Genomic DNA, 22,756 nt, shown 5'->3' with positions numbered 1-22,756 from the left:
GGAGAAGGGGGCTCCCACATCCTGGGCCCTGAGCTGTGCCCTCAGAGGCAGACTGGGTGCTGAGTCCCTCCTGGGGCGGACAAGGGCTGGAGGGGAGTGGAGGGCATCACAGCTCCTTCCTAGACCCCCACCTCTGCCTGAGCACACACGCAGCAGTGACTAGGGCAGCCTGGTGGGAGGGGGCATGTTACAAGGATCTCCGCTACACTGGCCACCCCCCCCCCCCGCTTCAAACACTGACCCTTTCCCCTTCCAGTGCCTCTCCCCACCCCCACTGGGCCTAGGAGGGGGGTCCCGGGGGCCAGGGCCTGACACAGACTTATTGGATTTCACGGTGTTTTGCTGAGAAAATAATTAAATTATCATATTTATGATGGAGCTGCCATGGCCTCTGCCAACCACTTGGAACAGAAGGGTCAGGACTGGGGGGAGGGCAGGGAAGGGACCCAGTCTCTGGCCCCATAGCCCATCTCTCTCCCAGCTCCCTCCTCAGGGAGTTGACCCCAGGCCCAGAGTAAGCATCTGTGGTTCCCTCCAACCCCATGCTGATAATGGAAGGTCTGGGCTGGAGGCAGGGACAGGAAATGGGAAAGAGGCTGAGTCAAGGCAGGTCGTAGGTCGGGACTGCTAAAACCTGGCTCCTTTCACACACACTCCCTTACAGCCTGCAGGGCCTGAGGGGGCTGGGAGGTCACATCTAGCCCAATTCCCACATTACCCTCAGCCCGGCTCCAGAGAAAGCACATCTTCCTAACTGCTCAGCTCTGATGCTCTGAAATCCTGGGCTCTGTCCCAGACCCTGGTGCTGATAACAAGGCCCCGGCACCCTGCCGCCTGCCACCCCTGCCTGCTGCCAGGACCCCCTCCTCCCTCCCACCCACGCCCTGCCCCCCCATTCTCTTTGGGTAATTAGATTCCTCTCAATTAGCAGATTACGATCATTACCAGCTCATCTGGCAACTAAGCTCCGCACCCACAGCTGGGGAAAGGGGGGGGGGGGCACCAAGAGGGGCACACGGGGGTCACGGGCAAACATGATAGATGGTTGGGTTTCTCTGGGGCTTCAGGAATGTGGAGAGGACTAAGACCTCCCAAAGGGCAAAGTTGGTGGCGGGAGGTGGCCAGGGCCCCTCCTCTCCCAGCACCAGGGGCCCCACTGTGCTGCAGGTACCAGCTTAGTTAGGTCTGTCCCGCCTGCCAGGGGAGAAGACAGACACCAACCAGGCCTCGGGAGGGGAGAAACCCCCACCCAGCCAAAAGCCAGGCGAGGAACAGATGGAGCTGGCAAAGCGGAAAACAGGCTGGGGCCGGGCTGGGCAGAAACTGAGGAAAGCAACCACCGGCTGATCCAATCTCAGGCCTGTGGCTCTCAGTCTGTGAGCCCACGGCCAGCACCCCACGGTCCCACCGAAATCCTTCACCCTTCCCTTCAGAATCCTTACACTCAGAGCCCAAGCCAGGGCCAACGAAGAGGAACAGGAAGGCTGGCAAGCTGGCCATGCTGGGGTGGGGGTGAAGGCAGGGGCCAGGCAGGCTGGGAGCCTTGGGGGCCTTCCTCCCTAGCAGCGAGAGAGGCTAAAGGCACTGGGAGGGGGAGATTTACCAGGGCTCCAGATTCATTATTCATGAGCCGGCAGCGATGACTCCAATTTAAATGCTAATGTGGGGGGGCCTGACTCAGCTGCCCCCCTTCCACCCCCACCCCCAGCCCAGGCACAAACGGGAGTCCGTGCTGGCTCCAAGGTTCACGGGGGTTTATTAGGGAGCGGAGAGGGAGGCCTGGAGTCTCCCCAGCCACCCGGCCACCCACGTTGCTCCCCGACATGTGAAGATCCTGCCTGGCTTCCTCCGGTCTTTTTGGACAGAGGCTGGCCATGCAGGCAGCAGCCTCGAGGGGGGTGGGCAGGAGTTGGAGGGGTGCCTTCTGGCAGTCCCCCTCAGAGGATGATCTGGTTGGTAAAGCTGCGGCTCAGCTCCTTGTGTGGCAGAACAATCGAGTTCAGGATGAGCACCTCAGCAGGGATCCGGACGCGGCAGCCTGCAGGGGGGACGAGGGCACCAGGAGGAAGCCATGGGGAGGGGAGACCAGAGGCCAGGAGCTGGGGCCACTGCCATCCGGGAGGGATCCCACCCTGCCCATCTGTGCCCTGGCCTCTTGCCCCCAGTGACTCAAATCAGGGCCTGGCACACAGCAAGCACTTGGAAAATGTTTGCTAAGGGAGTAAACACGCACGTGTATGTGTGCACGCAAACACACACACACACACACACACACACACACACAAACACGCGCACGCATGCTCCCCACAGGGCAAAGCCATCACCTGTGGAGGTTTTCCACAGCCGTCTGTCCCCTAGGAAGCCATACCTAGGATGGTGATGGCAGGCAGCAGCTTCCCATCCTTGAAGAGGCTCTCACTGTCCATGTGTGCTCGCGGGTCGTTGGGATTGGGGTCATTGGGGGTACCCTCCACACGGGCCCAGCGCCCCACAGTGCTCCCCCAGCCCACAATGGTGTGCAGAACACACGTGTGCTCCTGCCAAACACGACAGTGTGAAGTGAGGGAGTAGAAGGTGCCAGATGCAGAGCCCACGGGGCTCACCCCTCCCCTCCAGCCTCGGGGTCCCATGCCCTGCCGCATGTGCCTGGGCACCTACCTGCAGCGTGGCTCCATGGAGGACAATGCTCTCTCGGAGCCGCACACCCTCGCCCACGGTCACCCCCTCCCCAATGGAGACATTGGGGCCCAGCTGTGGAGAGGAACACATACTATGACCCCTGGAGGGCCTTGGAGAAACCCAAATCCAAACCCTTCATAGAACAGATAAAGGGAAGGGACCTGCTTGTGGCCACACAATGGGCTGACAACGCAGAGCCCAGCACTCAGCTCAGGAGTTATCTGCACCGCCCCACCCATCCGGACAGCCTGGCCCACTGCTTACCACAGCCGACGGGGCCACCTTGGCCGTTGGGTGGATGTAAACGTTTCCTAGAAGCAGAAGAGAAGACCTGGGGGCAAATACCCTAAACCATATCTGGTTCAGGGAGGGCAGGGATTGAGTCTTCACCTCTGAATCTGAGGTTGGGAGTCATGGCTCAGAGGGTACAGGAGGCTGGGGTGGGGGGCAAAGATTAGGAAGGGGGCAGGGCGGGTACCTCGGATTCGTGGACCCCCTGGGGTGTGCTTGGCCAGGCGTTCTGGATGAGTGAGCTGGTACTGGCCCAGGTAGAGGCGGGAGGCATAGAGGGCTGAGCTGGAGGGGCCACAAAGTGGAACAGGGGTTCAGGGGCCAGCAGGTGCCTACCACCCGAAAGTCTCAACCCCCAGGTGCCCCGCTCACCTCCCAGAGGCATACGTACCCTGCAGACTTGATCTGGCTCCAGATACCATCAGTGAGGTGTACATAGATCTGGCCCTGTCCAGCCAGGGCTGAGAACACATCCTGTTCCAAGCGGATGGTGCCTGCCCCTGGCCATAGGCCTGAAGAGTCCTCCCTGGCAGAGAGGAGAAGATGTGGGCATCAGTGCCCCGGCTGAGCTGGCCTGGGAGACCCACACAGTCTCTCAGAGGATAGGAATCTGAGGGAATCCCACCCCCTCTCCAGGTCTGGTCAGATCCTCTCCAAGGGGAGGCTTATGTCCCCGGAGACTCTCCCACCGCCCTTACCCACACCACCCTCCACCCCTAGCTAGGGTGGTATCCCGGGGGATCCCCAGGCATGGACCACACCCCATCTCTGCCCCCTGTCCAAGAAGTTGACCCCGACATACCTTCCCCCCATTTTCCTATTCTCCTCCCCGTCCACTCCTCCCAATCCCACCTCCGGCTACCCTCCCTCTCACAGGATGGAAGGAAACACAGACACTCACCCCAGAGGAAGACAGCTGGTGAGGGCAGAGACAGTCACAGAAAGAGAGGGGGAGAGAGAGATGGTAGAGATGCCAGCTCAGCAGAAACAGACAGAGGCCAGGAGAGATGGAGAGAGAAGCAGAGATGGATGAGAGTGAGAGAGTGAGGCATGAGATGGGGAGCCAGCGGGGAGGAGGGGGTGAAGGGCAGGACCCACGGGGGTGGGGGAAACACGTCCGGGGCCTCCAAGGATGACCTGGGGAGGGGACTGTGCTCAGCAGGACTCTGGGCACTATGCTCTGAGGGGAGCGTCAGCCTGAGAGAGAGGGTGTGTGTGTGTGCGTGTGTGTGTGTGTGTGTGTGTGTGTGTCTCTCTCTCTCTCTCTCTCTCTCTCTCTCTGCATGTCTCTACACCCAAGCGTGTGTGCACCCAAGTGTGTGTGTTGCCTTCTGTTCTGAAAGACATCTCTGGGACACTTAGGGCTTGAGAGAAATGGACCAGAAGGGGAGTGGGCAGGCAGTGACAGAGGAGGAACCGGGATGGATAAGGAAGAGGGACAGAATGAGGTTAGAAGGGGAGGGACTGGGAAGGCTCAGCTGGGGATGACAAGAGGAAAGGAAAAGGAAGGAGGAAGGTGAGCGGGTAGAGATGGAGCCTGCAGAGACTGGGGTGGGGGCGGGTAGGGGGGGTTACGGGTGGTCTGGGACGGAGTGGTACTTGGGTTACAGGGCCATGGGGCCCGCCTCACAGTTGCCCATCCTGCTGGTTACGCTGGAAGACGTCCCGAAGGGGCTTCAGGGCTTCAGGGGAAAAGAGGTAGATGCCGCAGTTGATGATGTCACTAACAAAAGTGCTGGGTTTCTCCACGTAGTGCAGGACCTGGGGACACAGCAGGCTGAGTCTGGTAGAGGAGGGGCCGCTGCCACCATCCCCTAAGACCTTCTGATCTCCAGGTACTCCCCGCCGCCAGGGTGGTCTTCCTAACTGCAGTCACTGCCCTTCACCTTCAAGAGAAGTCCCAACTCCGTGCCTTTTCCCTCCCAATCCTCCCCACCTCCCAGCAGCCCTGGAGCACAATTCAATGCCGTTGCGCCTGCCTGTGCCTGGAATGCCTTTTCTCCGCTCTTCATCTGGAAAACCCAGCTTTCAAAACCCGGTCCACTCTGCCACTGCCTCTGTGAGTCTGCTCTTGTCCTGCCTCACAGGTGGCTTCTCAGGTCTGGGCACCCGTGGCCTCTGGCCACACCCCACTGTGGCACCTGTGTCATTTGCAACGTTTGATTTTTGCCTGTCTTTCCCACTGACAGGGGGTTCCTGAGAGGCAGGGATTGTATTTCTTTGGCTCTGTCTCTCTAACATCTAGCTAGTGCCTCGCATAAAACTTAAAAACACCCGAAATCACACATATTTATGTGTATGTGTGTATGTCTACCTGCGTGTGCCTGTTTAGATGTATTTTTAATACGAAAGCTTGAGCAAATAAAAGGTCGGTGTGAAAGTCAATTAGGCTCAAGGGCTGGGAGTTTCACAAACAAGGACAGAGAACCTCTGCTTTGCCCTGCAGGCCCCCTACCTGCTATGCCTTCCAGTCTCCTTCTTCCTCTATGTGAATTTAACTCGGCTCAGACCTTGCCTCTTCCAGGGAGCTCTCCCAGCCCCCACCCAGGCAAGGCTGGGGTGGGCCTCCTTTTGTGTTCCCATAGCACCCTGTGCATACATCTATTGGGGCGCTGAACCCATGGAAATTAACTGTTACCCCTTTGCTTTTTGCCAATCTCTCTAGAACGGATAGAAGATGAACAACCAAGGGTATGCCCCACCAGTCTGACAGCACTGGGGCCCCCCCAATAGCATTCCAGCATTCTCAGGGTGCCTGGGCGGCTCAGTCGGTTGAACATCCGACTTATTTCAGCTCAGGTCATGATCTCACGGTTTGTGGGATCGAGCCCCGTATCGGGCTCTGCAGTGACAGCATGGAACCTGCTTGGGATTCTTTCTCTCTCTCCCTCTCTCTCTGCCCCTCCTCCACACACATGTGTGCATGCATGCACTCTCTCTGTCTCTCTCAAAATAACTAAAGTGCTTTTAAAAAAACAGCATTCTAGCATTCTCTAGAAGCAGAGGGGTGGGGGAATGAAGACACAGAGTAAGAACCCAGCCAGCCCCCTCTCTGCTCTCACCTCGTGTGTCTGTGGATTCTCTACAATGCAGCCGTAGTTGAGGGATTGTGTCCTGTTAGCCTGAAAGACAGACACACCAAAACAATGACCCGCCTGCTCCAGGGCAGCAAGGTCTGTTTTCTTGCTTTCTTTCCCTCCTCTGCAGCACCTGACACATATTTCTGCCACTGACAGGCCTTCAGCAGGGGGAGAACTGACAGCTGCCCTCCCCCTCCCTTCTTTCCAAGCAGCCACAGGGCTCAGGGTCTCCACCGCCACCTCAGCTACTGCTGGGATTTCTGGCACATTTCCCTCTTGATGTCGGTTCCCACTCCAGCTCCCTGGGCTGCCCCTGCCTCCCCGACACCCTGCATTCCAGGAACTTCTCTGGATCACCCCCTTTACACCCTCCAGCCTTCCCAGCCCCCTCACCGTGGTGCCAAGGAGCAAGAAAGGGTGAGGCTGGTGTCTGTAGGCATCCAACATAGCACTCAAGGGGAAGTCGGAACAGACGTCAGCGTTGAGCACGAAGAAGGCCTCAGGGCCCCCAGCCAGGATCTGGTCCCGGAAATGGTAGAGACCACCCCCTGTGCCCAGGGGCGCAAATTCCTGCAGGTACCTGTCCCCAGGGACCCCAGAGCCAGCTCAGTGAGATCAAAGGAGGCAGATATCCTGAGCCTGGCATCTGACCCCTCCTGCTCCCAGGAGTACATCAGCCTAAGGCCAATATACTCAGGGATTCAGAGAGGCCCAAACAAGAATCCTCCCAGTATAGAAGGGTAAAGTCTGGCAAACACCAACTCAACCCACTCACAAGAACCCTGAGGCCTAGGTCACCGTCCCACACCCCCATACTGCACGTGTGCACAAACACCTGACTGGAAGGTTAAACTCCTGCTGGGCAGCCTCTAGAAACCGGGTAAGGGGCTCGTCAGGTTGGTAGAAGCCAATGAGCAGAATCTCCTGCATCCCAGGGACCTGAGAACAAGGGAAGAGGTTGGGAGGAAAAAGAAAATATCTGATAGGAGGGAATGTTCGGGGAACCCCTGGAACAGTCCCAGGACTCCAGAGACCACAGTTTTGGTCTCAGCTGTGGGGCCCCTGGGCACTTACTTTACGACTCTGGCCTGATTTCTCCTCCAGACAAAAAGGAAGTTAGAGGAAGTCTGTCCGTGGTCTTTCAATCTTTTATTATTTTACTATCCCCCCCCATCCCCACCCCCACATCTGAAGATCACCCTAGGAAAGATTCTGCCCACCAAGCTGCATGAAAAGATAATCCTTTCATTTCCCCCCATATTTATTATCTGTCAATCTGAGCTTGAGATCAGCATGAGATATGGGTACCATTTATCAAGTGCCTACTTTGTACTAGGCACTTTACCAACCTCATCTCTAAGCTCTGTCAGCCCACAAAGTAGGTTTAATCACCCCATTTGACAAATAAGGAAACTAAGGCTCACAAAGCGGGGAGAAATTTACTCAAGTCCTTATAGCAGGCAGAGACTGGATTCAGATAAACCTCTACCTGTCCCAATGATAAAAGCAAGACAGAAATTAGCTCTATAGTGAGCAACGGTTTGAGTTCTGTGCTTTGCTATCATTAAGGTTCCTCATGCTACAGCTTTAAATGGTCTCCAAGATTCCTGCCTGCTCGCACATTCTGTGCTTTAAAAATAGGAGTGAGGGGCGCCTGGGTGGCGCAGTCGGTTAAGCGTCCGACTTCAGCCAGGTCACGATCTCGCGGTCCGTGAGTTCGAGCCCCGCGTCGGGCTCTGGGCTGATGGCTCAGAGCCTGGAGCCTGTTTCCCATTCTGTGTCTCCCTCTCTCTCTGCCCCTCCCCCGTTCATGCTCTGTCTCTCTCTGTCCCAAAAATAAATAAACGTTGAAAAAAAAATGATAAAAAAAATAAAATAAAATAAAAATAGGAGTGAAATCTAACCAAGAAGAGGCCAGATGAGAGACCAGATTAGTAAGGACAGCAGGGCAGTTGCACTGCATAACTCCAAGGGACACCATTCACACTGTCATTTGTAAATGGGAGTCCTTGGAGTTATGCCTGGTGGGAACAAGACACGGTTGGAAAGGGGGACGTACAGCATGAAGAAGATAAGCAGGAAGTGAGGTGGGAGTGGGGAGCCTACGGGGTTACCTGGGCACAAGCCTCAATGTGGTGCTGGATCATAGGGACCCCTGCCACTGGAAACAGGGGTTTGGGCACCTCAAAAGACAAAGGCCTGAAGCGAGTCCCTGAGACAGGAGAGAGAAGCCCATTACAGCTTCTTGCCTCCCTCCCTCTGCCTCCGCTCCACCAACCGCTCCAGCCCAACCTCCCTGCTCCTTTCCCCGGGGCTCCTCACCCTTTTGAGGGCCTCCAATCAGGATCACAGCTTTCAGCATGATGGCAATCGCTACCTAAACCTCAAATCCCAACAGAGAAATCAGGCTCAGATCTCACACCCCAATCCAAGAACCCCACTCACATCCCAAGCAAACCCCAAACCCCAAATAGAAACACTTAGCCCTCTCACAGGATGTAAATCCAAAATTCAATGTAGTCCCTCCCTGGACACAACACCTCACAAATCCCACACATCTGAAATCCCATCCCAGATTCCAACTGACCTTAAACCCCACAGTGGTTTCTCCTAAATCCTGAAATTCACACCTTGCAATTTGATCCAACAGACTTCCCTGTGGCCATAAACAAATCCAGCTAACTCAGAAACTCAGTAATAGACCTCTTAGACCCCAAACCTCAAAACCAAAACCCCAAACCCAATGATTTCCAATTGTTACATTCTTATGCTGTAGATGTTAAGCCCTGAATCCCAAGAGTGAACCCTGAATACTGAATCTCAAATCCTGAGTATGCCCTAGATATTTAACCACAATCCTAAGAGTGAATCCCTAGAAATAAGGTAACACTGATCCGCATCTCATGAATCCCAAGTCCGAGCAAAAACCCTCTATATGCCGAACTTGAATCCTAAAACTAACCTCTAAGTGATGAACCCTGAATCAAAAGACAGATTCCCTTGGCATCTTAAACACGGAATCTACTAGCCCCTGAGTCCCAATACTGGCGACGAGTGCTAAAACTCGGCATTCGGAGGATTGATTGCTGACCCTCTGAACCCTACAACTGACTCCGTCTAACAAACCCTAGCCTTGCTTAGACAGCGGTTGCGGGGCTAACACAAGAGCAGACCTCCGAAGGGCCAGCCGGGACCTCCGAGCAGCCACCGGTCTAGGGGCGGTCCCCTCCCTCCTACCCCTTTCGCCACCCCTCCATCGGCTCCATTTACCACTAGGTCCCTTTATTCCAGCTCTGCGGCCAGCTACCGCTTGCTCCTTCCGCGCACGTGTCTTCTCGCGACTCGCGAGAACTCCTTCGCGGAGTATGCCGGGAATAGTAGTTCTTAAGCTCTTGTTTGCCGTAGCCCTCCTCGCTACCCCTCCTTCCAACTACGAAAGAGGAGGGAGGTGGGACTAAAGGGAGAAGAATGGGGCGCGGCCTAGGGATCGAGGGGAGTGGCTAAAGAGAAGGGTGGGGCCTAAGAGGCGAGGCTGGAAGCTGAGATTGGGACCCCGAACTGTCCAGGAACGGGCCCAGGAGTAGCAGTCAAAGTAGAGAACAGGGACACGGAGAGGCGGGGCTAGAGACGAAAGGGGGTGTGGCCAGTCTTGAGATGGGCGTGGCGAGAGCCTCCTACAGCGAGTGGGTGGGGCTTGAGGGACTCAGAAAAAGAGAAGGCGGAGTCATAAGGTCCTCCGACCGTCCGGTTGGTTAAGGGAAGGAGCTTCGGTCGTTGAGAGAAACCTTGTCTCAGATTTACAGTCTGTAAAATAAAGCACCGGACCAGTCACTCTCCAAACATTCTGATCCCAACATTCTGTGACCGTGGTGTGTGGGTCTGGAGTAAGCGTGGGATTGGAGTGCAGGGGAAAAGAAACGGCGTCTCCAAAGAACAGAACAGGCGGAGGGTCAGAGAGAGCAGCTTTATTAAGCAAGATGGAGGAGGGTTGTCGGTCCCACCCACCCCGGGGCTTGGAGCCAGGGCGAAAGGTCCGAGCGTTCCTTTCAGGCCACGTCCACTCGTGCGAAGCTCTGGTCCATGCCCAGGCTGTTCTCCACGTACACCTCGTACTTGCCGCTGTCCTCGGGCGTGGCCCGGCGGATGGTCAGCGTCGTGGTGGTACTGCCGATCTCGAAGAACACCCTGGCGGGGAGAGCGGGAGTGGGGAGGGCGGGCCGCGGTCAGGTTACAGGCGCCCGGGGCCCGGCTGGTTAGCCAGCTCTGGTGCTCGCCTCCCGTTCCCTGCCCCCCCGGCCCACTCCCGCCAGTTTTCTGGGCCCCGTTCCGCCCCAGCGGCAGGTCCCCGCCCTCGCCTGTCATCCTCCTCGATGTCCTCCCCGTCCTTGGTCCAGCCCACGTCGGGTGCAGGCTCGCCCATGATCTCCGCAGTCAGCGTCACCGTGGCGCCTTTGCGCGCCTTAGTGTTATCCGGTCCCTTTTGAATCTTCGCAGGGACTAGAAGAGAAAGGGCATGCGACCTAGTGAGGGTCCTAGGGGTGAGGCGGGGCAGGGGCATCACCTCCCCAGATAATACCCAGCGCTAAATACGAGATGGATTTAAACTCGCAGTGTGACGCGGGGCAAGCCTGGAGCCTCTCTGTGGCTTCATCTCCTCAGCTGTTAAGCCGGGCTAGCAGCTGCCGTTCCAACTTCCCACGGGGGAGAGGGGGGGACGGAGGATCAAAGGAGGTACTACGAGTGCAAGCCCGGGAATGTTTACACACCTCGGTGCCCTGGAGACAGCTCCACGTAGTGGAAATTGCCCCGGGTTGGAGTCCGAAGACCTGGGCCCTAACTCTGGTAATGCCTCTGGTTCAATGTGACCTTGGGGCCCTGGTGTGGAGTGATGGAAGCCCACTGCGGACTTCTCAGTCTGGGTGGGAAGGGCTCCTGAGGCAGGCGGTGCCCCCAGCCCCATCGGGACTCGGCTAGGCCCAGCGGACCGCGCGCGGCTGGACCCAGTGGCGGCACCTGGAGGTGGTGCCGCTCTGCGTGGTGGCACCCGGGGCGCGCGTACCTTCCACCAGGATGCGCGCCGAGTCGGAGCACTGGCCGAAGGGGTTGGTTACGTTGATGCTGTACTGGCCCAGGTCTGCCAGCTCGCCGTCGCGCACCACCAGGGCGACCACGTCAGGGTCCTCGAAAACGTAACGATACTTGGGCCCGTCACGCAGCTCCTTGCCGTCCTTGCTCCAGCGGATGAATGGGTCCGGGAAAGCCGAAATGCGGCAAGTCAGCTTGGCCGCGCTGCCCTCGATCAGCACCACGTCCTTCAGTGGCTCCAGCACTCGCGGTGGCCCCTTCTCGCGAAGCTCCTTCCGGGACCTATCAGAGAGCCGGCTCAGGGCCCAGAGGTCCCACGACACGGCTCTGGACCGCCGGCACCAAATTCCTCGCCCCCTCCCCCATTCGGTCCACTAGAACTTTGAATGTGGGGATGGGTTCGGAGGGAGCCTGCTCTTGAATTGTTACCCTGATGAAATGATTTATTCTTGTCGGCCACTGTGCCACACCTCACTAACGGCTTTCCCCTAAGTGCAGGGACCCCAGCGGTCCATAACACTGTGCTCAGCTTCCACCCCCCACGCAGCAGGGCGCTTTCTGCAGCTCCAGCTCCTCTCCTCCTGAGGGCTCCGGGCTCCCCCTCACCTGTGGCCCCGGTAAGAGGCCTGGATGCGAATGGCTGCTCTCTGGACCTGGGGGTCGTTGATATCCAGGGTACATCCCGGAGGCGGGGCCGCAGCCGCTGGTTTTTTGGCGGGAGCTGCTTTGGACATCTGGGGAGCGCAAAGCAAACATGGGGTCTAGGCTCACACAGAGACTTTGACTTTCAGCCTTTTCCCTGTCAATTCAGAACATCTTGGGGGATGGGAGTGTCTGGGGCTGGTCTGAGGATGGGGACTCACCGCGGGCGGGTCGACTTCGGGACTTGGGTCGACTAGCTGGGTGGGAGGTGGGACAGAGCCCTCCTGGCAGGCACAGTAGGGGCACGAGCAGGTGCTCAGCCCAGGGCCCCGGTTTTATACATCACTCCCCTCCTTGCCTTGTTTGGCCTGGTTGCCCCAAGCCCCCCGGGGACCCCAGCCCCGCCCACTGACCCAAGCGGGCTCCTTATTTAGCCTGAGGATGTGTTGGGATGCTGGCTCAGCCTCTGGGGCAGGCCCGGGGGAGGAAACCCGAGCAGCTCTGGGGTGCACTTCATGTCAGCACCTGGACAGCTGGGCAGCTGGATGCGGCCCCACTCCCTCCCAGGGCAGGGGGTAACCATCCCACTCCTGGGAGGACCAGACAAGGGCCCAGGCTGACAAGAGATTCAGCTCCCAGCTGGGGCAGCTTTATGCTCTGGTCAGTCCCCAGACCGTCAGACAACATGCGCTTCCCAGGGAACTGTCCGTTAAGGGGCACAAGTGTTTGTGGGGGCGTCCCTGAATGACGCTAGAGTAGCGGGGTACTTCGCTGTCCATCCAGCCAATTATGAGAGGGCAGTGTGGCTGTCAGGACCAATCTGGAAGCACTTACTCCCCTGGCCCTGGAAGCCTAGGGTTGTCATTTCCGCGCTGTGCCCCCTGGCGGTCAACTGAGATAAACCTAGAGGGGACGGTAAAGATTTTTGAGAACAGCACCCCCTTCTACCACCCCAGTCCCACTCTTTTCCCTCCATGTGACATGGTAGGGTCTGGCTGGGCTGCACTGTCCCAGGAGATTTGGCATTAATACCAATTCCCCAATTCTAGGTCTGCCCAAGCCCCTTTGGGGTCGTAAACTAGTGCATAGGGGCACCAGACAGCTTGGATGAAGGGGTTCAGTTAACCCTGCTGGGACTTGCCTGGAGTCCAGCCTACCCAGTCCAGGGCACCAGGAAGAGCATTGCTTCCACTCTTTGTAACTGCCCGCCCAGGTGTGGAGCACTGTCACCTTTTGATCAGAGCAATTTTGACACAGCTCTGCTGACATAAATTACCTTTGCTCCTCCGGGTTTGGAACAAGCAGTTCACATGCCATTTTCAATGGAGATGGGAAGGGAGCTCAAGATGAGAGTGGGGACGGGAGAGGAATTTTACCATTTATCAAGATATGAGTTCAGGCACCTCATTTTTATATGAAAACACTTGCAGTGAGTAGGGGATTAAAGATTCTCACAGGCAAACTGTATATCTTCATCGCTAAAATGACAGGTGGGCAAGACGTCTCTGTAGTTCCTTCCAGCTGGCTTGAACATCCTGTTATTTTATGATGATGGGGCTTGCCTCTTCCCTGGGGTTCCTGAGAAGCCAGGGAGGCTGGGCTGGGTGAGGCTGGGTGAAGGTTGTTTGGGGGCACAGCCAAGGGGCCCTCAACCACGATCGGCAACACACCAGTGCTACCTCTCTCTGCTCATGGTGGGAGGAGACTTTAATTCCTCTCACTTTGCCAAGAACAGAGTTTGCAAGGTGTGGAGGAGGTAGGAAACAGCCCCCCCTGGACACAAGGAGAACTGGCTCCCTCCTCCCCTTCACCTCTGGGCAGGGCAGCTCAGTTCTAGGACCCCAGCGACCATTCTGTGGTGCTGCAGGGAGCAGCTAGAGTCAAGGAGCCTCGGCACCCATCAGACTCCCTAGCGTGCCATGGGGACAAGAAGATCCAGCTTGGTGTGCCCCTTAGCTCTAGGAAGATGCTCGTCGGTGGCCCTATCTCAGCCGACACGCCGGCCACAGCCTTGTGCAGCTGGCGCCCCAGGTGCCTGATTGGTGCTCTGACACAAAAGCGTGGAGCGAGAACGTGTCCTGGTTTCCTCTGCAGCCCTTTCATGCCATCATCACCATCTTGCCAATTATCATGATGAAAGCCCTTCTGTTCCAGGGGTCGGGACCAGAGCTGGCCTGTCTCCTGGGCAGACATGCTGGCCGTGCCAGCCTTGGGGTGTGGACTGGTACATTCCAGAGCCCAGTATCCTCCAAGTTGCAATGAGGTAATATGTGAGACAAGATGGGGGCCACCAGACTCTGGTTACATGGTAGTGGTGAGGAGTCAGTGGTCCTGCCAGGATTCCAGAAACTTCAGAAGGAGGGGCAGAATAAGGGAAAGGTGAGGGGCCAGGCGGGTCAGGGTCAGGAGCCATGGTCCTAAGATGCTAGCTGTTACACCTCAGCTCTCACTGGCCAAGGGCAGGCCGAAATGCCCCTGTCCCAGCACCCCCAGCACCCTGTTCCCCTCCCCCCCTTCATCCCTCCCCATTGACCACACACAGGTCCTGCTGCTTGCCGTTTTTATTTTCCTTGTGACAGACAGACAGACAGCTGCACAGACAGCTGGATGGCTGGGGGGATGGTCAGGACAACACGGGCAATAGGAACTGGATGGAAGGGAAATTTCATAAAAGTCAATAAATAAATAAATATGAATGGGAAGAAGGGTGAAGGCCACAGAGGGGCAGCGGAGACATCCTTGGGCCAGCAGAGTGCTCACAGCTGCATCCACTGGGACAGGAGAGCACTGGCTCCCGTAATCACTGCTTCCAGGCCCCAGTGCTCCAGGTTCTCCTTCTGGGATGCTGGCAGCTGGCCCACCTCACCCCACCCCACCTGAGTCCTCTCCTCTCCCTCCCCCACTTTGCTGCCCTCCCTCACATGCTGGCTCTGGCTCCCTAGCGCCGTCTCCACGTCCTGTCCCCGCTCCACCAACACTCACTTCCAGCCCATGGCCCTGACACGCTGGGCTCCTTCCTCTTCCTCCTCTCCAGCTATTCATATCCTGCTAAGTTGGTTTCCCCCCAGATACATTGTCTCTCCCCCCGCCAGAACCTTCCTAGAGTCTCCTCTCCCTATCCCGTGGCTTCTTTTCCTTGTCTCTTACCCATTCCCTTCTTGCCCCTCTTCCTGCTTCCCTGCTCCCGTGCCCCCACCCCCACCCAGCCTGGCCCATGGGTCTCCCCCTCTGGCTCTGGCCGGGGTGGCATCGGCAAAGCCCAGGGCCTCTGTCCCTGCAGGTCCATGAGGTAACAGCCCGGCTGGATGTTGCTGCTGGTGGTGTCCGAAGCCCTGGGCCCACCCGGCTCAGTAGGGGCCCTGGAATGTCCCGTGGCCTCAGTGGAGCCCCGAGTTGAAGCCCGAGGCCAGGCTGTGGTCCGAGCCGCTAGGGGCTGCCTGGGTAGGAGCGGAGCAGCACCTTGTGACGGGTGGCAGCCTCAGCCCGGCGGCGCCGCTGCTCGCCCAGAAACTCCTTGAGCCGGTTGGTGGTGAAGGTGAGTGTCTGGCGACGCAGCTTCATCAGGTAGGCATCCTGCAGCCAGGGGTGGGCCAGGCAGTCCTGCAGGGAGGGCCGGCTCCTGCCAGGCCGGCCAGGGACAGTGAGCCTGGAAGGCTCCGCCCTCCCACGGATCCAAGTCCCGGTCCTGGATTCACATCCCTCAGCGAGCCAACTCTGGGGCTCGGTTTCCCCATCTCTGGAGCAGGGGCAGTGACTCTGCCCGCCTCACGGGGCTTAAAGGCATCAGTGGTGGAGAGAACAACCATTTAAAAGTAGTGGTGTATTAGTGGTGGCCGGGGAGGAATTGGGGTGGGGGGGGCTTCGGCTCAGGCTTGGCCAGGGTGGTCTGAGGCCGCGGGCAGGTAACGCCAGGTGGGTTGGCAAGTGTGGGGCCTACTCACCAGGGGTGTACCGAGAGGACCTTCCGCAAGAAGAGTGTGGCGCTTTGGGAGGTGTTAGGGTACAGCTGGAAGGCATCAAAGCGGCCCCCCACAATCCGAGCCTCTGTTTCCTGGGGGTCTGGCTCATAGAACGGGGAGCGTCCACTGAGCCTGTTGTGGAGACGGTTCAGTTGATGCATGTGGACCAAAGGTCAGCTCACAGCCCCAGGGGGACGTTAGTGTGGGGGTTCAGAAGGGCACAGTGCTCAGAGATAAGTCTACTGAGCCTGAGCTGGGCGTGTGCATTGTGTGCAGGGGAGGCTGTGAGTGGGGAGAGGGATGTAGGCGGAAGGTGGGTCCTAGGGGCACTCACATGATGTAAGTGAGCACACCCGCTCCCCAGATGTCCGTGGCGGAACCGATGGGCTCTCCCTTCACCATCTCAGGAGCTGACGGGAGACAGAGGCCAAGTTGAACCAGCTTCCTGATGGCAGGGGAGCGGGAGAGACAAGGGAGGCCCCTGGGGGCTGGGGGAGCAGGACAGTGCCCAGGTCACAAGACCATGGGCACAACCAGAGCAACAGGCCCTGGATCCAGCAGGTCAAATGGGAGTTGGGTGGCCCCCAGCGGAGATGTGGGCTGCCTGAGGAATCGGCCCAGGTACTGAATGGTGGGGTCCCCAGAACTGCAGAGGTACTGGGAACCAGGGCCACTAGCTCCCTCGGATCAGCCCTGAGGTAGGACGCCCATTCACAAAAAGCGTGGCCAACACCAAGGTTAAGAGCCTTTGAAATCAGCCTGGCTGGCTCTAATCCCAGGCCTGTCCTTCTAGCCGTGGGACGTTGGCAATGTACTAAACTTGTCTGGCTCTCCATTTCTTCATCTGTAAAGTGTGGCTTGTAGAATAACTCCCAGGAATAGAGATGATGAGCATAAAGTATTCAGTAGGTAGCTAAACGGTAGCTGGTTTACCTTATGTATATAGATTAATAATTGATCTCCTCTCTGTCCAATTTTATCAAATCCTGGCTCTACCATTTATAAACTGTCTGATATTGGACAAATACTTAACCTCACTGCACCTCTGTTTCGTCTGTAGAATGGGGGTAATGTTATGCCAATCTCTAGGGCTACTGAAAATATAATCCATGGCGGGTGTCTGGGTGGCTCAGTCAGTTAAGCGGCTGACTGTTGATTTCAGCTCAGGTCATGATCTCACGATTCGTGAGTTCAAACCCCGCATCAGGCTCTGTGCTGACAGTGTGGAGCGTGCTTGGGATTCTCTCTCTCCCCCTCTCTCTGCCCCTTCCCAACCCATGCTCTCATGCTCTCTCTCTCTCTCTCAGAAAAAATAAACTTAAAAAAAGAAAAGAGAGAAAATGCATGGAAAGAACCAAATTCGTCGCTCACATATAGTAAGCACTCAGTAAATGGCACATACGTGAGTGAAGCAGAGTGAGCCCCGGCTTCCACCCCTCTGGTAGCACCCCAACCCCCGGCTGGCATGGCGCCCTCACCCATGAACTCCAGCGTGCCTGTGCGGTGGCCAAGGGGCCGCAGGGCCTGGGGGTTGTAGGGCTGGGCACTGCCGAAGTCCACAATCTTGAGGGCGTTGTCAGGGGCCAGCAGCAGGTTGTCAGGCTTGATGTCCAGGTGCAGCACGTGGCGGCCGTGGAGGTAGTCCAGGCCTTGTAGCAGCTGCACCACATAGGTGGCCACATCGTCCTCTGAATACCGGAACCTGGGGGGCCCGGGCGGAGCAGGTGACATCCCAGCTCAGCTGCCCCCACTTGCTCCCTGCTCCCCCAGGTCGCCGGGTTACCTGTCGCTGAGCCCACAGAGGAGCTCCCGGTTCCCACAGCTCTCAGCGATGAGCACAAGGTAACGCGGGGTGATGTAGGCCTCGTGCAGGGACATGAGCCGTTCGTGGTGCAATGTCCGCAGCACTTCGTACTCCTGTAGGACGCGCCGCTTGCCCTCAGCCGCGTAGGGCACGATCTTGGCCACGAATGTCCGCCCGGTGGCGTTCTCCCGGCATGCACGCACTACACCGAAGCGGCCCCTATGTGTGTATGGGGGGGACACCACATGATCAGAGAAGAGGAGGTGGGGGAAGCAGGGACCCCCAGCAGCAAGTATGCAATGGTTCTGAGCGTGGCCTCTGAAGTTCAATCCTAGGAGCCTGGATGGGAGTCTCAGCTCTGCCACTTACTGGCTCTGTGCCTCAGGCAAATCCCATAACCTGTCCAACCTCAGTTTTCCTATCTGTGAAATGGCTGATGATAATAATGCAGTCTCTGTCTGTCTCTCAGGGTTGTGAAGATTAAATGGTATCATATGATTAAAGAGCTTAGCACAGTGCCTGGCAGAGAAAATCTGAATTTAATATGCCAGGCACCCAGATCTCAGTCCCTCCCCAACCCTGCCCAGGGCAACCTGATCTTCTCTCTGAATTGCTGTTCCCCACATCCCACCCACTCCCCCCTCCGTCCTCCGTCCCTTCCCCAGACCCACTTGCCTGGCCTTCTCCTCTAGGAAGGTGTAGGGTTTCTGAGGGGGCCCCTGTCGAAGAGTGGTGCCCTCTGGCCCAGGAGAGCTGGGGGGACCACCCACAGGGGAGGTGACCACCTCCTTGGCCGGGCTGAGGCTTCGCACAGTCACCTTGGTGGGCTCGGGAGGGGGCTCGGGGGCTGGGGGCTCAGGGGCTGGGGGTGCAGACACAAAGGAGGTTACCATATACAGGGGAGTAGAGGAAGACGCTGGTTTAACCCCTTGAGGGGTGGAGGCTGGGGTTGGGGTCCCAGTGTCAGGGATGGAAGACTTGGGCTCACTTGGGGTGGCCTGGGCACTGGGTGGGGCGGGCTCTGCTTGCTGGGCAGCCTGCAGGCCTCTGTGCTTTCGTGGGGGGGTTTGGGGTGGTGGACCCACGGCCTTGAGGGAGGACAAGGCCTGACTGGGGGGTGTTGGGGGACATGAGGGACTGAGAGCGGCTGACTGAGGGGCTGGGGGAGCAGGAGCTGGGGTGGGAGTCTGGGATGGGGCCAGTGAGGTAGGAGAGTGAGGAGGCGGGGCCCTGGCTGGCCCTGAGGTAACAGGGGCGTCTTGGTGAGCAGCAGATGGCAGAACTGAGGAATCTAAGTGGAGAGAAAGAAAATCATCACCATGGTACCCCCAGGGCAAAACCATAGTTCTCTGGCCACCCCCCATCCTGTCCCACTGACCTTGTGTGCCCCTGACGATGATCTTCTCGGAAGGGTTGCTGAAAGGCCCTTGCCCAGCACGGTTGGCACAGGCCACACGGAATCTCACGGTCACACCGATTGGCAGGTGGGTCACGTTGTAGTAACAGTCAGGGATGCCTGAGCTCACAGGGTGCCAGGCAGACTCCCCTGTAGGGCAGCATGGGGGAGGGGCTGAGGCCACAGAAGGGGTGGCCCAAGCTCCCAGGGCTATCTGTGAGGAGCCAGGGAGGGCAACTGTCTCCCGGGACCCGTGCACCTCCCAGCTCCCACCCCCTCTTCCGCCAGCCTGCCCCGTCCCTCACCGTCCACCCGCCGCTCCAGCGTGTATGTGCAAGGTGCCCGGCTATCTCCTGGCTTCCAGAGCACCAATGCCGTGTCCTGGTAGGTCTGGGGCACCTCAGGAGGAGCTAACTTTCCTGGGATGCCTGGCAAGAGGAAGGGAGCCCCAGTGAGCCCCTGTGCCCCAGCTTAGGGACCCTCAAACCCTAGCCCACCATGTGCCATCACTGCCCCCCTCAGTCCCTGCCCCTAGCTCACGGGCCACAGCCACGGTACAGGAGCTGGTGATGCTGCCCAGGACATTGGTGGCCGAGCACTCATAGAGCCCAGCATGTCGCTTGCCCACCCGGGGGATGCTTAGCAGCTGCCGTCCATCTTTGCAGGACACGATGATCACTGAGGGCTCTGATTGCAGGGACTGCTTGTCTGCGGGCCGGGAAGAGCAAAGGGGGCTGCTGAGTGAGACGGCTCCAGGCCCCCATCCCCAGTTACCACCTCCCCTGAGCATCCCCTGGCTGTGGGACCACTTGCCTGCCCGCTGTCTGTGACAGGAGGGTTCTCCTTACCTTTCATCCATGAGATGTGGGGTGCAGGGCAGGCCGCTGGCAGACAGAGCAGGGTGGCTGCCTCTCCCTCCAGCAGCACCTGGTCCTTGAGTTTGATGTGGAAGACCGGAGGGAAATCTGCAGGGAGGACAAAGACAGCCATGGGTCTGCAGGAACCCCAGCTCACTTACCAAGGAGGGAAGGGAAGATGTGTGTGAGAGCGGGGGCTGCCAGCAGGAAGCAGAGTGAAAAGTTGTCCCTTCCCAGTCAGATGTCATGCCTTTGAGAATTTTCTTTAGGGTGTCACCTCCTCTGGGTGTAGAACTAGCTTTTGCTTTCGTTGACTATTGAAGATGCTTGGGAGCTACCTCATAATGTTTGTAAAGCGCTTGGAGTGGGGCCTGGAACTAAGTAAGTGTTCTGTAAGCATCTGTTAAATAAAGTAAAAACAAATATTGGAACACTATGCTGATTAAGATTTTGAAATACCCACTCCTGTGGGGCACCACAGGGCAAGTGAGAGGAGCCAGTGACTTGGGCACAGACTCCTGAGATTGAACATTACGTTCAATCAAAACGCGTCATCTCGAAAGATCCAAAGTCAAGGCAAACGGGGCAAACCCCGGAAGTGTGTCAGCCTCCCCGGCCCCTTACCCCACCTGGGGTCTGGGCACACGGTCCCAGACCTTGTATATACTCCTTCAGGTCAGCTAAGTAGCGAGAGCTTCTGCAGGGACAAGAGACAGTATCTGTATGACCTTGGACCGTGTTTTGTCTGTAAATCGAGGAAAATCCTAACACAAAGCTCCTAGGCTATGAGAATTAAAAGAGGTATGGAAAGTGCTTAGCACGTATCTAACATGTAATAAGTGCTCACAAATGTTAGCTTTTATTGTTGTCAGGATTACTATCCTGTTGATATGCCCAGTAGAGGAGCTAAGGCCAGACCCCCAGAGAAATAGGCTGTTTCAGCAAAGCTGGCTTCATAGCTGGCTGGTGAGTGTGTCCAAGCCTGGGCTGTGGATGGGTCAAGGTCTTTGCCGCTGTACAGCCTGCCTGTGGCTCCTTGGTGTCCTGAGGATTTGCATTCCTGCTCCCTGGAAAGTCTCTTTAGAAAAATCCCAATCTGGTCGAGACCAATGCGGGGTGGGGTATGAGGTACATTTTTCATGTGGGAAGAGAGCTGAGGGGTCGATACCCCTGGGAGCCCCAGCTGCTGCCTGTCTAAAGAACCAGGAGGGAGCAGAGGTGGGGATGAGCTGCGTAGGGGAGGGATGATCAGCCAGAGTGGATATCAGGAGAGCCAGCATGACCCCTCCTTTCCCACTATACCCCAGTGTTCCCTAGGAGGGGTCCCACACCGAGGCGCCAACAATGCAAAGTAAATATAGTTTCATCAGTGGCCACCTCCAGGCCAAGTGAGGGTACTGGGGAGAGGGGAGAGGGAGGGGGGCCAGGAGGAGAGGTGAAAGGTGACCCCAGCTCAGCTCTGCCAGCCCCACCTCCATTCCCGCAGAGGCCAGCCCTAGTTGGTAAAGTGGACGGGGGACAGCCTTCTTCCTGCAGGGAGGGGGCAGAGGATGAGGTAAGGGGACACTGCCTCGGCAGAAAATCAGCTGCACAAGCAAAATGCAGCTGGGAGAGAAGCCCCAGTGGGAAGGAATCAGCTGTCCCTGGGCCTCGATGCTGGCTTATCTCTCTTTCCCTGCCTCTTCCACCCCTGCCCCCACCGGCTGGCCTCCTTCCCTCCCCTTTGCTCACTATAGGCCCTGCTGCCTTAAGAAAGACACCCCAGCTCCCCTGGCCAAAGATGGACACAGTCACCCTGCGTCCAGCAGAGGCACGGCTGGAACGGTGCTGAGGAGTTTTATCAGGAAACTGGGGAAGATAGGAGCGGTGACTGATAAAGGTCCCGCACACAGCCGGGCTTGGTGGGCCTGCTCTTTTCTGCGTGCTGGTCTGGAAAAGCTGCCCTCTCCCCAAAAGCCTTTGCCTGTGATCCTTGAAGAATGAGCCCTTTTCTGGTGGGGAACTGGGGTGACCCCAGGTGGAGAATACCTCTCTCCCTGCAGCCCCAGGATACTTGGGCAGAGAAACAGCCCAGGGCATATGCCAAGTCCCCCACCCCTAAGCAAAGAGCCCTGAAGACTGCTTTTCCCCACACAAGTGCCTTCTGTGGGGGCAGGGAGGACAGGAAGGGGCAGCGAGGGTGTTCAGGGCTCTGGAGGAGTAGAGAATTGGGGGCACAGTCCAGATTGTGGGCCGCTGGGCTGGGAGAGAAAGAATGTCTTTGTACGTGCACACATTTGGAGGGGGAGGCTAGCCAAAGAGAGGCATAAGTACAGTGTCCCAAAGCCACCTCTGGGTTCTGGCTACAGAGGACCGTGCAGTCCAACTCTCGGCTAGCATGGCTAAACCTGTTTCCTCACCCATAAAATAGGGATGATGATAAAAACAGTTCCTAAACAACGTGGGAAGGTTAGATGAGGCAGCGCTTGGACATCTACTAGGACATCTACTAGGACATCTACTAGGACATTACTAGGACACTCAGCATTACTAGTCAACAGGATCAGTTAATGCTATTATTATTGTTGTTTTCCTGACTCTGGGTCCCTTCCACTACTGCCCAGCGTCCTCAAGGTGGGCTCCACCCAGCTATGACCGCTCCTGAGGCAGGGAGGGGTTTACTCACCCAGCAGGCCTCTATTACCTGATTCACTGCGCACATACTGGTGACCCAAATCCTCCTGGGCACTGGCAGAGAGGTTTGGCTGTGATAACCCCTTGTCCTTTCGAAGCCGAGAGAAGCCCCAGCGAAGCCGCCTCCGGCTTTCCCCAGGAGCTGTGAAGACCCAGGCCCATAAGCCCTGGCCCAACCAGTGCCAGAAAGCTCCCACCTCCCTGAGGCCCTCAGCCCAGGGAAGTAGAGAACTTCTAGCCCCCACCGCAGCTTGCTCCCAAACCAGCCTCAGCCCCCTGTCCAGGACCTC

The 22,756-nt window shown here is 57.5% G+C and overlaps 3 protein-coding genes across 22 annotated transcripts in view; all 3 read right to left on the bottom strand.

Moving 5' to 3' along the window:
• Positions 1–1,733: 1,733 nt before the first annotated feature.
• GMPPA (GDP-mannose pyrophosphorylase A) lies at positions 1,734–9,477 on the bottom strand. 13 transcript variants are annotated; one of them, XM_043577935.1, is made up of 14 exons: positions 9,321–9,430; positions 8,373–8,433; positions 8,165–8,262; positions 6,886–6,989; positions 6,444–6,630; positions 6,033–6,092; positions 4,601–4,731; positions 3,872–3,886; positions 3,362–3,496; positions 3,158–3,255; positions 2,944–2,990; positions 2,659–2,751; positions 2,369–2,537; positions 1,734–2,038 (listed from the first exon to the last, which is right to left on the bottom strand). In XM_043577935.1, exons 2-14 carry the CDS (start codon positions 8,410–8,412, stop codon positions 1,938–1,940), a joined length of 1,278 nt encoding a protein of 425 aa, XP_043433870.1. In that variant the 5' UTR covers positions 8,413–8,433; positions 9,321–9,430; the 3' UTR covers positions 1,734–1,937. The 13 variants fall into 13 exon arrangements, with proteins under 13 accessions (XP_043433870.1, XP_043433875.1, XP_043433872.1 ...); XM_043577940.1 differs by lacking the exon at positions 3,872–3,886 and adding an exon at positions 8,638–8,706 and having other exon boundaries at positions 9,321–9,370; XM_043577937.1 differs by having other exon boundaries at positions 8,373–8,427; positions 8,638–9,334.
• Positions 9,478–10,000: 523 nt separating this feature from the next.
• Positions 10,001–11,890, bottom strand: SPEGNB (SPEG neighbor). The gene is made up of 4 exons (XM_043577953.1): positions 11,742–11,890; positions 11,110–11,417; positions 10,406–10,547; positions 10,001–10,235 (listed from the first exon to the last, which is right to left on the bottom strand). The coding sequence occupies exons 1-4, from the start codon at positions 11,867–11,869 to the stop codon at positions 10,097–10,099; spliced, it is 717 nt and encodes a 238-aa protein (XP_043433888.1). The 5' UTR covers positions 11,870–11,890; the 3' UTR covers positions 10,001–10,096.
• A 2,430-nt stretch (positions 11,891–14,320) lies between these two features.
• SPEG (striated muscle enriched protein kinase) overlaps positions 14,321–22,756 on the bottom strand; it is a 56,568-nt gene continuing 48,132 nt past the window's right edge. For all 8 annotated transcript variants that reach the window (XM_043577915.1, XM_043577924.1, XM_043577910.1 and 5 more), the window contains 11 exons: positions 22,477–22,608; positions 19,785–19,901; positions 19,477–19,644; positions 19,242–19,364; positions 18,919–19,086; positions 18,216–18,831; positions 17,520–17,759; positions 17,215–17,438; positions 16,071–16,146; positions 15,719–15,868; positions 14,321–15,396 (listed from right to left, as the gene is read on the bottom strand). In XM_043577915.1, coding sequence (XP_043433850.1) covers positions 15,204–15,396; positions 15,719–15,868; positions 16,071–16,146; positions 17,215–17,438; positions 17,520–17,759; positions 18,216–18,831; positions 18,919–19,086; positions 19,242–19,364; positions 19,477–19,644; positions 19,785–19,901; positions 22,477–22,608 — 2,207 coding nt within the window. In that variant the 3' untranslated portion in view covers positions 14,321–15,203. The remainder of the gene's footprint in view (positions 15,397–15,718; positions 15,869–16,070; positions 16,147–17,214; positions 17,439–17,519; positions 17,760–18,215; positions 18,832–18,918; positions 19,087–19,241; positions 19,365–19,476; positions 19,645–19,784; positions 19,902–22,476; positions 22,609–22,756) is intronic.

The sequence above is a fragment of the Prionailurus bengalensis genome, chromosome C1 (assembly GCF_016509475.1).
Source record: "Prionailurus bengalensis isolate Pbe53 chromosome C1, Fcat_Pben_1.1_paternal_pri, whole genome shotgun sequence".
NCBI classification, from domain to species: domain Eukaryota; kingdom Metazoa; phylum Chordata; class Mammalia; order Carnivora; family Felidae; genus Prionailurus; species Prionailurus bengalensis.
The sequence above is the reverse complement of the archived record's forward strand: the minus strand, read 5'-3'. Positions and strand labels throughout refer to the sequence as shown.

Excerpts from the sequence above, each read along its gene's own strand:
- SPEGNB (XM_043577953.1), bottom strand. The coding sequence starts at position 11,869 with ATGTCCAAAGCAGCTCCCGCCAAAAAACCAGCGGCTGCGGCCCCGCCT. Across the intron at positions 11,418-11,741 it reads GCCTCTTACCGGGGCCACAG|GTCCCGGAAGGAGCTTCGCG; the intron begins GTGAGGGGGAGC and ends GCTCTCTGATAG. Across the intron at positions 10,548-11,109 it reads GGCGCGCATCCTGGTGGAAG|TCCCTGCGAAGATTCAAAAG; the intron begins GTACGCGCGCCC and ends TTTCTCTTCTAG.
- GMPPA (XM_043577935.1), bottom strand. The coding sequence starts at position 8,412 with ATGCTGAAAGCTGTGATCCTGATTGGAGGCCCTCAAAAGG. Across the intron at positions 6,093-6,443 it reads TCTTGCTCCTTGGCACCACG|GCTAACAGGACACAATCCCT; the intron begins GTGAGGGGGCTG and ends TCTGTCTTTCAG. Across the intron at positions 4,732-6,032 it reads AGAATCCACAGACACACGAG|GTCCTGCACTACGTGGAGAA; the intron begins GTGAGAGCAGAG and ends CTGTGTCCCCAG.